The sequence below is a fragment of the Neofelis nebulosa genome, chromosome 8 (genome assembly GCF_028018385.1).
Source record: "Neofelis nebulosa isolate mNeoNeb1 chromosome 8, mNeoNeb1.pri, whole genome shotgun sequence".
In the NCBI taxonomy this organism is placed as follows: Eukaryota; Metazoa; Chordata; class Mammalia; order Carnivora; family Felidae; genus Neofelis; species Neofelis nebulosa.
The window spans coordinates 122,272,034-122,287,332 of record NC_080789.1 but is presented as its reverse complement, the minus strand read 5'-3'; the positions used below and the strand labels follow the sequence as shown (position 1 = coordinate 122,287,332).

The following is a 15,299-nucleotide window of genomic DNA, read 5'->3' as shown; positions in this document are numbered from 1 at the left end:
AGTTCAAGTCCCACGTTGGATGTAGAGATTACTTAAAAATAAAATCTTTAAAAAAATCTATCAATCTTTACTTTTGTGATGAGTTCGGGGTCTTTGGGGGGGGGGGTGGTCTTATTTAAGAAAGTCCCTACCATGAGGCCACAGGATTTTTATCTGCATTATCTTCTAAAAACATAACTGCTTTATTTTTCATATTTAAGTCTATGATTCATCTGGAATTAATTTTTGTGTGAAGTGTGACGTAGGAATACAATTTCGTTCTTTCTACATAGATAACCAATTGTCCCCATACCATATATTGAAAATTCAGTCCTTTTTCCACTGTTCCGCAGGGCCACCCGGTATTTTTTAATAGTCTCGCTTTTTTAGAACAGGTTTAGATTTACAGAAAAAATTGAGACCATCGTGCAAAGTACTCATGCACCCCACATCTACTTTCTCCTATTATTAACATCTTCCGTTAATATAGTACATTCGTTATCATAAACCATTATCAACACATTATTATCCAGAGTCCATAGCTTCTTCATATTTCCTTAGATTTTACCTAATGACCTTTTCCATCCAGGATTCTATCTAGGATACTACATTACATTTACTTGTCTTGTCTCCTTAGATTCCTCTTGGCTGTAATAATTGCTGACGTTCCTTGCTCTTGAGGATTTTGAGTTTTGAGGAGGACCAGGCAAGTATTCTACAACATGAGCCTCTGCTGAACTTTGTCTAATGTTTTCATCATGAGTAGACTGGGGATTACGGGTTGGGAGAAGGAAGACCACAGAGGCGAAGTGCCATCATATCAAGGGAACATACTACCAACATGGCTTCTCTCTATTGATGTTGTCCTTGATCACCTGGCTGAGGTAGTGTTTGTCAGTAAAGTTGCCCTTTCCTTGCTCTCTCCATCCCTTTCCGTACTGTACTCTTTAGAAGAAAATCACTCTTCACAGCACACACTTAAGGAGCGGGGAATTATGCTCCCCCTTGCCTGCGGAGCCACCTTCTTTTTTTTTTTTTTTTTAATTTTTTTTTCAACGTTTTTTATTTATTTTTGGGACAGAGAGAGACAGAGCATGAACGGGGGAGGGGCAGAGAGAGAGAGGGAGACACAGAATCGGAAACAGGCTCCAGGCTCCGAGCCATCAGCCCAGAGCCATCAGCCCAGAGCCTGACGCGGGGCTCGAACTCACGAACCGCGAGATCGTGACCTGGCTGAAGTCGGACGCTTAACCGACTGCGCCACCCAGGCGCCCCGGAGCCACCTTCTTAAAAAATTAAATATCCTTGGGGCACCTGGCTGGTTCAGTTGGTGGAGCGTGTGACTCTTGATCTCCAGGTTGTAAGTTCGAGCCCCACACTGGGTGCAGAGATGACTTAAAATAAAATCTTCAAAAAATTGTTTAAATGTCTTTAAGTATGGTTCTGGGTTTTCAATCATTCCCATTGGCTTTACGTATCTATCCCTGCATCGATACTCTACTGTCTTATTATATACTTCATAGGAGGGGGAACACAACCCCTCAAAATAATTTAAAACATTTTTTAATTATGGTTAAAATATACAGAACACAAAACTTAACATCTTTATCATGTTAAGTGTATTGTTAAGGACATTCCCATTGTTGTACTAGCAGTCTCCAAAACTCTTTTCATCTTGCAAAACTAAAACTCTATACCCACACTTTAGCCACTATGACCATGGGTGTACAAATGCTGCTCTGACATACTGTTTTTCAAACCTTTTGGTTATGTATCAAGAAGCAGAATTGCCGGACCTTATGGTAATTCTGATTTTTTGAGGAACCACCACACCGTTTTCCATAGTGACCGTATCACCTTCCATTCCCACCAGCGACGCACATGGATTCCAATTTCTCCATGTCCTCACCCACACTTGTTATTTATTTACAGCTTGTAGTTATTATTCGGTTGTTTTTTAACGGTAGCCATCCTAATGTAGGTGACGTGATATCTCCCTGTGGTTTGGATTTGCATTTCTCTAATGATTACTGATGTTGAGCTTCTTTTCATGGACTTACTGGCCATTTGTATATCTTCTTTTTTTTTTTATGTTTATTTAATTTTTTTAATGTTTTGTTTATTTTTGAGAGTGAGAGACAGAGCGTGAGTGGGGGAGGGGAGAGGGGGAGACACAGAATCCAAACCAGGCTGCAGGCTCTGAGCTGATCAGCACAGAGCCCCATGCGGGACTTGAACTCACGAACCGTGAGATCATGACCTGAGCCGAAGTCAGACGCTCAACCAACTGAGGCACTCAGGTGCCCTATTTGTAGACCTTCTTTACAGAAATGTCTACTTGACTGCTTTGTCCACTTTTGAGTTGTTTGCTTTTTATTGTTGAGTTGTAGAAGTTCTTTATATATTCCAGATATTAACCCTTTAACAGATATACTATTTACAAATATTTTCTCCCATTCCACGGGCTGCCTTTTCACTCAACTGATAGTGTCATTCATTTGCCGGAAGTTTTTAATTCTGATGTAGTCCATTTTATCTACTTTTAAATTGTTGCCTGTGCTTTCGTTGTCATATCCAAGAAATCACGGCCAAATTCAAGGTCATGAAGATTTCCCCCTATGTTTTCTTCTAAGAGTTTTATAATTTTAGATCTTACATGTAGGTATTTGACCCATTTTGAGTTGATTTTCGTATATGATGTAAGGGAAGGACCCGACTTTATTCTTTGCATGTGGAAATCCAGTTTTCTCCACAACATTTGTTAAAAAGACTGTCCTTTCTCCCTTGAATGGTCTGTGAAGTCCTGTTGAAAATCATTTGATCGTGTACACAAAGGTTTATATATGAGCTCCCTAATCTCCTCAGTGTTAGTTTTAAGAGAGAAAAGTAGGGGCACCTGGGTGGCGCAGTCGGTTAAGCGTCCGACTTCAGCCAGGTCACGATCTCGCGGTCCGTGAGTTCGAGCCCCGCGTCAGGCTCTGGGCTGACGGCTCGGAGCCTGGAGCCTGTTTCCGATCCTGTGTCTCCCTCTCTCTCTGCCCCTCCCCCGTTCATGCTCTGTCTCTCTCTGTCCCAAAAATAAATAAAAAACGTTGAAAAAAAAAAAAAAAAGAGAGAAAAGTAGAATTCAAAATTGTATCCATAGTATGAGTTCGGGTATTATTTTATATTATAAACATGTTATTTAACAAATAAGAGAATACAAGCTTATTACAGATAATTTGGAAAGTAAAGTATAAAAAAGAAAAATCACTAATAATCTTCTTTTGATGTATTTCATTCACCATCAAGAAATATTTAGAGATCCCCTATGTAGGTAATTTAGTCTCATTACAAAATTAGGATCATGCTTTTTGGACTGTTTTTGAATCTAACTTTTTATACCTGATTCTATATTTTAACATTGTCCAAAGGCCTTTTTCCTGAAAAATATTATGTAAATGGCTATATAGTATTCTAATGTCTACACAATATACCATAATTTATTTCACTACTTCCATAAGTATTGCATGTTTTATCTTATTTATGATTTCTATTACATAGTATATAGTAAATATCACATAGTAAATTCTACACATATTTATTATTATAACCTTATACATACACTACTTTGATAACAATGAAGAATTTTCTTTGAAGAAAGAAAGTAAAATTTTTGCTCTGGATTCTTACATGCTGACCCTTTCTGTGAAGCCTCTCCTTAGCGGTATTAAAAACTGAACTTTCCACGGCTTTAAACATGGCTTTTTTCCCCCACACAAATTAGATTTTCCTTTATAGTTATTTATAGTTTCCAAATAACAGCATGACTATGTGTTTTCCTCCAACAGACGCCTCTGGATCCTTGAGATTTTAGAATATATTATTTTGAAAACTACTGCATCATCTTTCTGCACTTTTAATCTCAAATCTCATTTTGGTTTTAAAATTTATTGTTTTTCAAATTTTTATTTTATTTTTTAAATTTGTTTTTCAAAAGTAAAATTTTGATTAACATAAACGTCATAGTAATTTCTAGGTTATTATTGTTTCATCTTTTTAAAGATTTTATTTTTCTGTAATCTCTATACCCAACATGGGGTTCGAATTTACAATCCCAAGGTCAAGAGTCCCACCATGCTCCCCCCCCCACACCCCCCCCACACCCCCCCCCAAACCCCCCCCCCCCCCCCCCCCCCCCCCCGGCTGAGCCAGCCAGGTGCCCCATGTTTCATGCTTTTAAATAGGTGGGGGTAGGAGCCGTTTTTATCTACTTACAGACAAAACTCAAAACTTCAAATAGATAGTAAATTTCCCATATTTTCCGCCTTAATAGCACAAATTTATTCTTACCAAGTTTATCGTAGATGGTAGATCAAAAGTGAGCAGGCATGGAAAACTGATTTTCAATTTCTATTATTTCTCCTGATCGTCATGTGTAAGTACTCATCTGATAGCGTTTGGTAGTAAATTTATTTTTGACTCCCCATCTAAGACAACGTAAAATGCTCAGTGTAACCTGAGAATCCGTATGTTTCCAATTTAAAAGTTATAGTTTGGTGACGGGGAGGAGAACAAGGGGGGGAGTCTCTGGGATGTTGATAATTATTCTATTTATTAATTAAGACGTAGGTTACAAGGAGTTTCCTTTAAAATTGTATTTTAAGAGTTTTCTTAAGGTATATGAGTCTAAACAATTTTTAATGGCTTTCTGCGGCTGATAAAATTAACATTCTTTTAACAGGAATGGGAAACTGTTGTTTTTAATTAATTGATTTAAGTAATCGCTGCACCGAAGGTGGGGCTTGAATTCACAACCCTGAGCTCAAGAGCTGCACGCTCCTTCCACTGAGCCAGCCAGGCGCCCCGCCCCGATACAATTAACATTCTTAGTTATTTAAAAGGTTTCAACTTCTTCAACTATTTTCTAGCTAAATGTATCATAGTTTATCCTACCACCAGTTTATTCCTGCTCCGCCGGCTATAGCTGTAAGTTGAATTTTTTAGGCCTCAAGCCCAGCAAAATTCCGAGAAATAAAATTAAAAATCGTGTTGGCGTTACTCGTTATGATGTGTCACGTATGCAGAAATAAGGCATTTGTGTTTCTTTGGCAGTTTAAAAGTTCCCCCCCCCCCAAACCTTGTATCGTATGACATCAGACGCAGGTGTTAGAAATGAAAACAGAGACATAGTACCCATGTGGCTTCCTCCTGACCTCCATTATTTAAAGAAATGCGGTGATATAAAAAAATATTTTAAATTATTATTTATTACGAGTTACCTGAATCGCACCTTCTCTAATAAGTTCGTAAGCCACAGCACCTATGTTCACCTTTTACTGCATTACTTTAGTGAGTTTTTCTCATACTTGATACATGAAGTTTAAGTATACAACTGTTTGATAACAATATTAGGAACATATTTACATATTCAGATGCTCGACATAGACTGTTAAAGGCTCTTCCGTCTTCAATTAATGATCTGAATGATCTCGACGCATTTCTGGGCTTTGCTGGTATCACAGAACCAAGAAACTGAAAACCAAGTAACGCTCCCCAGAAGTAGCATTCATTGCAACATCTATAAAATACACACTGAAATTTTACAAAGCCAATTTCTCCATAAACATTTAAGCGATTTTTCCAAAAGCCTTCCCACCTGTCTTCTCTGTATGCCACAGCGAGTAGGAGGAAATGCACTAAGCACCTGCCTACATAATAAAATCAACTACTTACATTAGAGGGCAGTTTTGCACTCCTTGCCCCGCCTCCATTCTCATTTAATCCCTCCTCTTTACTTTCTGGCCTCTAAATCCTATTAATCCCCGAAACAGGATGAGATTGAACATACTGAAAAAAATTTTAGGATCAAATTTAAAACTGCCGCCTAGGCACCTGTCCAGGGCAAACCGTGGTGCTATCTCCCCAAAGTGTCCCGAAATCGGGGTCTGTATGGGTATATCCCAAAGGCCAAACATCAATCCAAGAATCCTTAGGCTGCACATTAGCCCCCATTGCTTGAATCTATTCTTTCTATCTTTCTTCCCTATTTTGCCTGGGCTATTCCAGCCTGTCTTTGTTTCTAATCTGGCCTTCTCCAAGGAAATGCTATCAAATTGTTTCCCAAAGATCCATTTCACATTAAGATTTCATGTTCCTACCCAGTTTTCATTTCAATAAAACGAAGCAGCACAATGAATGTGCAATTTAACAATGCCCTTTAGTATTCCATGAATGTTCGATGGGTTTCTTTTTTCCTTCATGAACTCTGGAACAAAATGTTAATGAAACTTCACAAAAATTCATTAAAAATATCACCTTTGGTTTTAAATTAACTAATTAATCAAGGAGCTCTAAGTCAGAAGGAGAAGTATAGTACAACAGTGAGGAGCATGGGCTCTGGAGCCTGACTGCCTGGGTTCAAATCTGTACCACGCTAGTGACTAACTGCAGATTCAGGCAAATCGGCCCACTGCACTTTGCTTCCGGTAGCTCATCTGTACAGTGGCAACAGTAGGACCTACCTGGAAGGGTTGTTGTAAGGATCGCACTTTCTTCCATGAAAGCACTCAGAGCAGTGACTGGCCAGGACTGAACACTCACTAAATGTGAGCCCTAATTAACATGTACACCTGAAAATACAAAGAAAAGCATAACTATTCATTTGCGGGAATAAAACATCCCTTTTCTCCAGAACCATCCTTCACGTTTCTGTAATCTAGACCCAAGACAATAATTATGAAGAAACTATGATTACTTCTGAAAGGCAGCATATATTTAGAGAATGAAGTACAAGGTAACTATTTTCAGAGGACTTTGCATTTTGGGAACTCCATCGTATATGCTTATCGAGGCAAAATATGTTAGCAGTTTCACTTTGAATCTTTCTCATATTTTTTTTTTTTTTAAGTTGAACACAGTCACACAGCTGTTAAAAGACAAAAACAAAAAGCAGGTTTGCTCCCTTTCCGAATAGATGGGAAATGTGGCAGGTCCTTTCCATCCTCTATAAAATTCTGGCCCTTGAGTATAAAAAGTGAAATGTAATACATAAATGCGCCTACGATCGAGCCCCCTCAAAGGCTTTAGAACAAACATTTCTGAATTCACCAGTACCAGGAAGAGTCAACGTTGAAGTTATTATACGGGAGTTTATGCTTACGCGGACGGAGACGAGACCACCGTTGCACGCACGATTCAACATTAGTGTTAAAAACCGTGAAGAGTTTTAAATCAATGTGCAGCTTGAACTTGGCACCTCTTAAATACATACATGCACGCGACCTCTGACATCTCAGGGGTCCTGAAGCAGAACGAGAGCAGCTCGGGCCGCGCTCCCGCCGCCGGGGCCTCCGGGGCCGCTCGGAGCTGCGGAAGCGGGTTCGAGCCCCGGGCGCGGCCGCGCGCGCGCGGCTGAGGGGGCCCGCCCGGGCTCTGCGCGCTCTCGGCGCTCGCCGCCAGAGCCTGCCGGTCCGCTCGGAGCCCGCGGGAGCCTGGCGAGGCAGGGAAGGGACTTGTGCGGCCTGAGCTTCAGGAAAGAGCGAGGAGGACGAGGGCTCCTTTGGGCACCCAGCGGCCTGAGTTTGGGAACTGGGAGATCGCAAGTGAAAGTAGGCGCGGGCTTTAAGGCGCTGGACCCTCCCTCCGACCCCGGGGAAGGGCAGGAAGAGCCCACCTGCCCGTCTCCAGCAGGGGACGGCTGGGGGAGGGGCCGCCAGCGCTCCCGGAAGCTGAAGAGCCGCACGCAGGGTGGGCGGCGAAGTGAGTTGGGCGGTTTCTTTTCCCTCAACCCCCGGATATCCACCTCCGAGTCGTCTGTAGGTCTGAACTCCAAGAATTGTGCAAAAGTACCGGCGACAAGCCCGCAAAAGACAGAGAGCCGTCCCTGGGTGGGCTCGAACCACCAACCTTTCGGTTAACAGCCGAACGCGCTAACCGATTGCGCCACAGAGACTCCGGTGCCACTTGCTACGCCAGCTATAGCTTCTATGGGGAAGTATAAAGGCAATGCGCGCCTGTTATTTTCTCTGCTGTTTCCCGATTCATACTATTAGAATCTTTCACTCAGTATATCTACGTCTCTCCATTTTATTTTCAGCCTTTAAAGCATATTGAGAAGTTATAAAATACAACAAGATCGAGCAGAATTTCAGATTGCAGCGTGTATTAAAATACCGTCGTTCCCCGCCCCCCCCCCCCAGCTCCCGTTTGGAACGTTCTGTTTCAAGAAGATAACTATTTCTGATGTTTCCTTTTTATAGGGAAATAAAAAATTTAATCTTGTGCGCTGAGAAACTTGCATTTTGTTTCAAACTCTTTGTCCAGTGTTTTGTTCGCTAATCTTCATGATTTACTTGTGTGGCATTCATAAGGTTATCTGAATTGTATTTATTTGCCTTCTTTATTTTTATTTTCCAGGTATTATTAAGTACATATAGGCAATCCCCGTTTGCTTGTCACGTACTGGCCTGCTTGCAATTATCTGTCACTGACATGTTTTTATTGGAAAAGAGCTCTAGGAAAAAGCTACATACAGTAACATTCATTAGTCCTGTGCATTCTAGTTCATTGCTAAATCGCCCTTCATGCTCCCTAGATGTAGCCTAAATACGCACATTTGAGCCATGCCACTTGAAACACACGTCTCGCAGGATATTTATAGCCCAATTGAGGAAAAAGAAGAAAAAAAGAATGATTTCTAACTCCTAAAAATCCCTAGCTGTTGACAAAAAATCTCTATAGATGCTCTCTCTGAAAAATTTCCCCTTTGTGTGACTATTTCCAGATGTCCGCTGAGGTACTCTTCAAAACGCTCAACACTCTTTTTTGCCTCTTCTCTCCTCAAATAACTGCTCGTTTCCACTTGACAACTCTATATTTAAATTTTGAACAGTCACTACATTGCTTTGCCCAGAATCCCTGGAGAAAGAATTCGTTTTGTGATTTATAGAGGTTGTGGCTACATCCTCAGTCCAATCAACATTTGGAGTTCCTGTGGCTTGATAAGGCAATTTAAATTGGCTTTGGAAAACAATTAGCAGGATTCCTTGAAAGCACTGGGACATGAAACAGCTGTGAATTCACACCCAGCTGTACCAGTCGTCTTTAAACAAACTTTTAGAAATTGACTCGAAAATTCTGAGTTTGGGGGGGGAAAAAAATCCAGGAAGCGCTTCTAAAGAATAGCTAATGGGTCTTATTTCGTTTTATGCTGCTACCTTCACATATGATGAGAAACCTTCGTTTGTATTTTATGCACCTGTTATTGGAAGACTACCCCGCTGGTTTTACTTCTGTGGATACCAAAGTGAGTGTCCTTTTGGCTGCTGTTGTTCCTGTGTCTGTTCAGTGAAAGCAAACTGCAAGGAGGTCCCTCATCACCCTTTCACTTAGCATTAACCCTCCTGCTTAAAATAATATTAGAAACTGTTCTTTTCATGTGAATACCTTCAGCTCTTTGGCTCACTTCAGTCATCATACGAACAGGTTAACTTCTAAAAAGAGAGACGATGAGAAGCAGCTGATGAGAAAAACTGATTCAAAAAGGAATATTAATTTGCATGCTAAAAATGTGTCTATGTGAATGCCACATTTGTTTTTAAACTCAGTCTTGAGTCTGGTTCTGTTGTTCATATTTTTTAATAAAATAAATGGCTATTTCCACGGCTCATTAGCTTTGTCTCTTTTTTGTTTTCCTGTGTTTTTTGTTTTTGGTGTCATTTCTTGAAAATACTTCAAAAGAATGTGTAAATATTAAATACACTAAATGGAACCTCAGTGTTTTGCTCCAATAATAAGCTATCAAACAGCTTTTATGCAAAATGACCCCTTACAAAAATAAAAGTATGTGTTGTCCTCTAAACCTTGGCAGTTATTTCCTCTTAGGCCTTCTATCTATGCCCAGTATTTAAACCCAAATTAAGCCCACTGGAGTAATTTTAGAAACATACATTATATTTTCTTAAATTTCAGGATAACCTAAGATAAACAAGTTTTATGGCTTCATTAGTACTTAGGTCTTTTTTTTTTTAATTTTTTTTAATGTTTATTTATTTTTGAGACAGAGAGAGACAGAGCATGAACGAGGGAGGGTCAGAGAGAGAGGGAGACACAGAATCTGAAGCAGGCTGCAGGCTCTGAGCTATCAGCACAGAGCCCAACACGGGGCTCGAACTCATGGACTGTGAGATCATGACCTGAGCTGAAGTCGGTCGCTTAACCGACTGAGCCACCCAGGCACCCCTGTACTTAGGTCTTTATAATTACTAAAAGTGAAAAGGACTGAGCATTTTGCCCCCTTTTTGTGTATCATACACAATTGAACTTTACCTTTTCCAAGAATGTGCCCTATCAAAGAGGCTGACCTGTGCAGATTAATGGGCCTATATATTTTATTTCCTTCTTAGAGGGGAAAAAAGAGAGAGAGGGAGAGAAAGAACATCTGTGCAAATGGGATCCACCCGTCTTACCAGACAAGGCAAGATGGACCACGTTGATTTATAGACCTTCCAGGTAGCACGAGTCCACTGCTTTCAGATAACGTGCCTCCAGCCTCAGACCAACAGAATAGGCAACTCACAGGATTCCCATTAACACACTGGTATGTGACCTTCATTCTTTTGAATGACTGTATTTCAGCAAGATGGTGACTGAGTGGTTAAAAATGAAAAACCCAGTGGGTCAGGATTTTTGTGTAAATACAGCGAGTTGGAGAAATTATCTCAATAAATGGAAGATTGTGGCACCGGGAAACAAGTTAAAAGAGAACACTAAACCAAGTGTCACTGAGAGCAAGAAAACTATGAGACCAATTTCCAAAGCCATTGAAGTCATGTTTTAAAACTGACTTATAGTAGAGTTGAACCCTTCCAGGCAGTTTCAAGTTTAAATTCTATTTCCTACTCACAAAAAGTATCATTCAAAACTGTTGACTAAGGGCCAGTTGTCAGGTTAGCAGGCCAATGGCAGCGTCCAAAACACTGTTCACAGAGAACAATTGCTTCCACAGTTTACTGCTAAGGTGGGTCTACTCACAAACTAAGAAAATTAAGAAACGTATTTTAGAATATTGTGTCTTCATCACTTTTATTTTTTATTTATTTATTTTAAGAGAGAGAGAGAGAGTGTGTGTGCACATGAATGGGGGAGGAGCAGAGAGAGGGAGAGAGACAATCCCAAGCAGGCTGCCTGCTGGGAGATCAGGACCTGAGCAGAGAGTGAATGCTTAATTGACCAAGCCACCTGCTTGCCCCTTCTTCATTTTTAAAATTGTCTCTTAGCTGGAAAGTTTTGTTATTCAGATAATTATCTCCATTTCATTCTTTTTTAATGTTTACAGAGAGAGAGTGTGTGAGTGGAGGAGGGGCAGAGAGAGAGGAAGACACAGAATCCGAAGCAGGCTCCAAGCTCTGAGCTGTCAACACAGAGCCTGACCTGGGGCTCGATCCCATGAACCATGAAATCATGACCCGAGGTCGGACGGTTAACCAACTGAGCCACCCAGGCACCCATGAATATTTCTGCATTTTAAAGCCAGAATTGGTGAAGAGTGTAATGGTTAAGTGCATGCATGCTGTACTCAGGCTGCCTAGATTGGAACCTAGCTCTATGCTTAATGGCTGTGTGCCATTGGGCAGGTCATATAACCTCTCTGTGCCTCAGTTTCCTCAACTGTAAGAGGAAGATAATAATAGTACATGCATGTTAGGATTCATTCTTAGCATTCATCTTGAGGGTAAAATCAGACAAGCACTTAGAAAAGTTTCTGGCACTTGGAAAATACTATATATAGCTGGTTTTGTTTGTAATGTATTTCAAACATAAAAATCTAGATCTAGCTTTTAAACTTTTTTCTTTTTTTGAGTAAGCTCTCTCCCCACTATGGAGCTCGAATTTACAACCTCAAGATCAAGAGTCACATGCTCTACAGATTGAGCCAGCCGGGTTCCCCCTTTCATAGTAATTAATAGTAGATGTATGATGGTTAGTTACTGAAGACAATGAAATGCTAGATTATTCTACGCTACTACTATTTGGATTCACGGACCGTGAGATCATGACCTGAGCCGAAGCGGACACTTAACCAACTGAGCCACCCAGGAGCCCCTTCTTCATTTTTAAAATTGTCTCACTTAGTGGGAAGGTTTTGTGAAATTACTCAGATAATTATCTCCATTTCACTTTTAATTTAATAGACATGATTTAAGAGAAAAGGTAGAGAGGCAGAAATCACATATTGATACACTACCTAATGTGTCGGACGAAAATTATTAAAACTAGAGTTTATTCGTCACAAAGCTTTCCTTTGTATATAGAAATCATTTGTATGGTTTTGCCAAATTATACAGATCTAAAATTTTAGTCATTGCTTTTTTCATTAGTGGGAAAGTATTATTCACAAACTGTGTTGATGATTTCAACTGTGTCCAGACCAAAAGAATCCTGGCCTCAGCTAGATATTATGGGGGTTGGGGGACAGCATGGATTTTAACTTTCTTTAGTATACGCCAGTAACTTCTCCAGGAAAAGAAGCCTACAGTTATCTCAGTAATTTGGATAGGTTCTACCTCACAGTCCATTTGTTGACCACAACACTGTTAATACAAAAGCCACAGCCTTGTATTTCCCATGATGCTTTCACAGAAACACTTCGAGGCAATAGTTTTTTGCTATGCCATCTATACAGTGAATGTGCTGCTGAACAGGCAGGCCTCTCAGTCTGAATTTACCTATTAAAAATTAACACTAAAAAAAAAAAAAATCGGAAGAGGCATGCCTGGGTGGCTCATTCAGTTAAGTGTCCGACTCTTGATTTCGGCTCAGGCCATGACCTCAGGGTTCGTGAGATCTAGCCCCACTCAGGCTCTGCACTGAGTGTGGAGCCCTGCTTAAGATTCTCTCTCTCCCTCTGCCCCTTTCCCCCACTCGCACGCTCTCTCTCTCAAAGTAAATAAATAAACATAAAAAAAAAAAATCGGAACAGATATCCTCTTTCCATTCCCTTCAAAAGAATAAAGAAAATCGGCAACTGCCAAAGGGAGACTCAATTTCTCAGCTGTGAACTGCCTGGAGGTGGGAGGCAACGGTCAATCAGTTGAGGAACTCAGAAATAGGAGAAAACCAGTGTGGAAGGAGTTCAATCAGCAAGGTAGCAAGATAGAGAAGGAAGAGTGCTAAATATTGCCCGTCTTGGAGGAAGTAGAGGCTCACTGACTCTTGAGAATTTATCAACTTTGCACTGCCTAATTCACAGAGCTATTGCAAAATAACACATGGATATATTTCTTTCACTTTTACGAAGTTATGCAGATACACTGTTTACATTTTTCAAAAAGTTATAACTCTTTAGACCTCCTGTAACGGAAATGAAAGAATAATATCTAATCCAATCAGAAGGTGCAACTTAGATTAAACCAGAGGATCTAAGCCTCTAGTCATTATGGCCAAGAGGATTTATTCAGGAGCAACGCCAGTCCCTGTCACGGTCCTGGTGAACTCCAGATGTTCCCAGTAAAGGCAGAGAAAGATGTAGGGTGAAGCCACTGCCCCCTGTTTCCACAGTTCCAATAGAGTTTCAGGTATAGGGGTAGGGTGCAGACTAATGCTCCAAGAATAGCTCTCTCCTTGCAGCTGCTTTCCAGAAAATGAATAGGAAACCTTGAATTAAGGTCAACTAAGTCATTAGGATGACTGTACCTTTTAAAGAGCAGGTCCTCGGGGCGCCTGGGTGGCTCAGTCGGTTAAGCGTCCGACTTCAGCTCAGGTCAGGATCTCGCGGTCAGTGAGTTCGAGCCCCGAGTCGGGCTCTGGGCTGATGGCTCAGAGCCTGGAGCCTGTTTCGGATTCTGTGTCTCCCTCTCTCTCTGCCCCGCCCCCGTTCATGCTCTGTCTCTCTCTGTCTCAAAAATAAATAAGCGTTAAAAAAAAAAAATTAAAAATAAAGAGCAGGTACTCAATGAACTGCCCACTCCATGAATAGTGAACCATAGCATCTATATATATGTATATTATATATAAATATATATGTATATATAATATTATATGCATGTGTGTATGCATATATACAAAGCAAGCTCAGCTAAATCCATAGTTGGAAAAAAAGATTTTGCAGTATTACAAAATGATTCATCCTAGACTATTGGACATAGTGAGTGCTCTCATATTTATTTAAATATTTTTTAATTATATTGTTAAATTAGATTTATTTAAATATCTATTTAAATTATTTATTTAAATCTCGTATTTATTTATTATATTTAAAGTAGGAACCCATGAAAAGGATATTTTTCAAATATGTGATAACATGAATAAAGCACTAGCCCAACGTCCAGCGTTCATGAGGGACGAAGTTATGAGGTTTTGGCCCTTGACAAGGTAGCTGGTGGCCCTGTAAGGATGCTTCTACTCTTCCAGCAGCCCGAGTTGAAACCTTGACATCATCTCAGTTTCCTTTCTTTTCTTTCTTACCTTTGGTCGGGCCCAAAGTCACAGATTCTACCTTCATAACTTCTCTCAACTGTCACTTCATTTCCTTTGCACACGCATTCCCACCATTCAGTATTAACCCAATATATCCAATATACCTATTTCCTGACATACAGCTCGTTTCCAACAACTGGGCACCCAAAATAATAACGTTTAATGAGCATTTACTGTCGGTCGCATTCATTCTATTTCTCTCTCATCTACTCTGTAAGATGGGGACTGTTGTTATGCCCATTTTATGGATAAGAAAACTAAGGCTTACAGCGATTTAAAATTTAAACTCCAAATCTGTCTGAACTTCAGATAATTTGCCGAAGGTACCGCCTGCTGGTCCTGGTTGCTGTGCTTTGTTTTTGCTCGTCCCTCTAGGGAGAACACCCTCCCTTGGCCATCTTGCCTGTTTAAGCCTTATGCTTTCTTCAGGCTCATATAGTGAAGACTTTTTCTCTATGAAGCCTTTCCTGCTCTAGTTTGAGAACTAGATATTATCTTTCCCTCTTGTAAACCATCTAGCACTTAATGCCCCCTTCGTATACTCCTTGAGGTCAGAAATGTGATCCATTTTGGGTGCCTGGTGGTTCAGTCAGTTAAGCGTCCGACTCTTGTCTGCAGCTCAGGTCATGGCCTCACAGTTGCTGAGTTCGAGCCCTGCATTGGGCTCTGTGCTGACAGCACGGAGCCTGCTTGGGATTGTCTCTCTCCCTCTCTTTGTCCCACCGCTGCTGGTTCTCTCTCTTCATCTCAAAACAAATAAATACAAATTAAAAAAAAAAAAAGGAAATGGGATCCATCTTTATGCCTCCTGTAGCATCTGACTTAGTGTGTTAGATAAGTATATTGGATAATTGAAAATAAAA

At 40.5% G+C, this 15,299-nt stretch overlaps 1 protein-coding gene and 1 non-coding gene across 2 annotated transcripts in view; both read right to left on the bottom strand.

Annotated features, from left to right (window-relative positions):
• The window catches only part of LOC131483916 (uncharacterized), a 103,336-nt gene that overhangs the window by 78,919 nt on the left and 9,118 nt on the right, over positions 1 to 15,299 (bottom strand). The window contains exons 2-3 of the mRNA XM_058682269.1: positions 7,232 to 7,889; positions 6,483 to 6,590 (exon numbers count right to left, since the gene is read on the bottom strand). Of these exons, the coding sequence (XP_058538252.1) occupies positions 6,574 to 6,590; positions 7,232 to 7,889 (675 nt within the window). The 3' untranslated portion in view covers positions 6,483 to 6,573. The remainder of the gene's footprint in view (positions 1 to 6,482; positions 6,591 to 7,231; positions 7,890 to 15,299) is intronic.
• TRNAN-GUU (transfer RNA asparagine (anticodon GUU)) lies at positions 7,839 to 7,912 on the bottom strand. Its single transcript has one exon. It is a non-coding gene; the product is annotated as a tRNA-Asn (tRNA).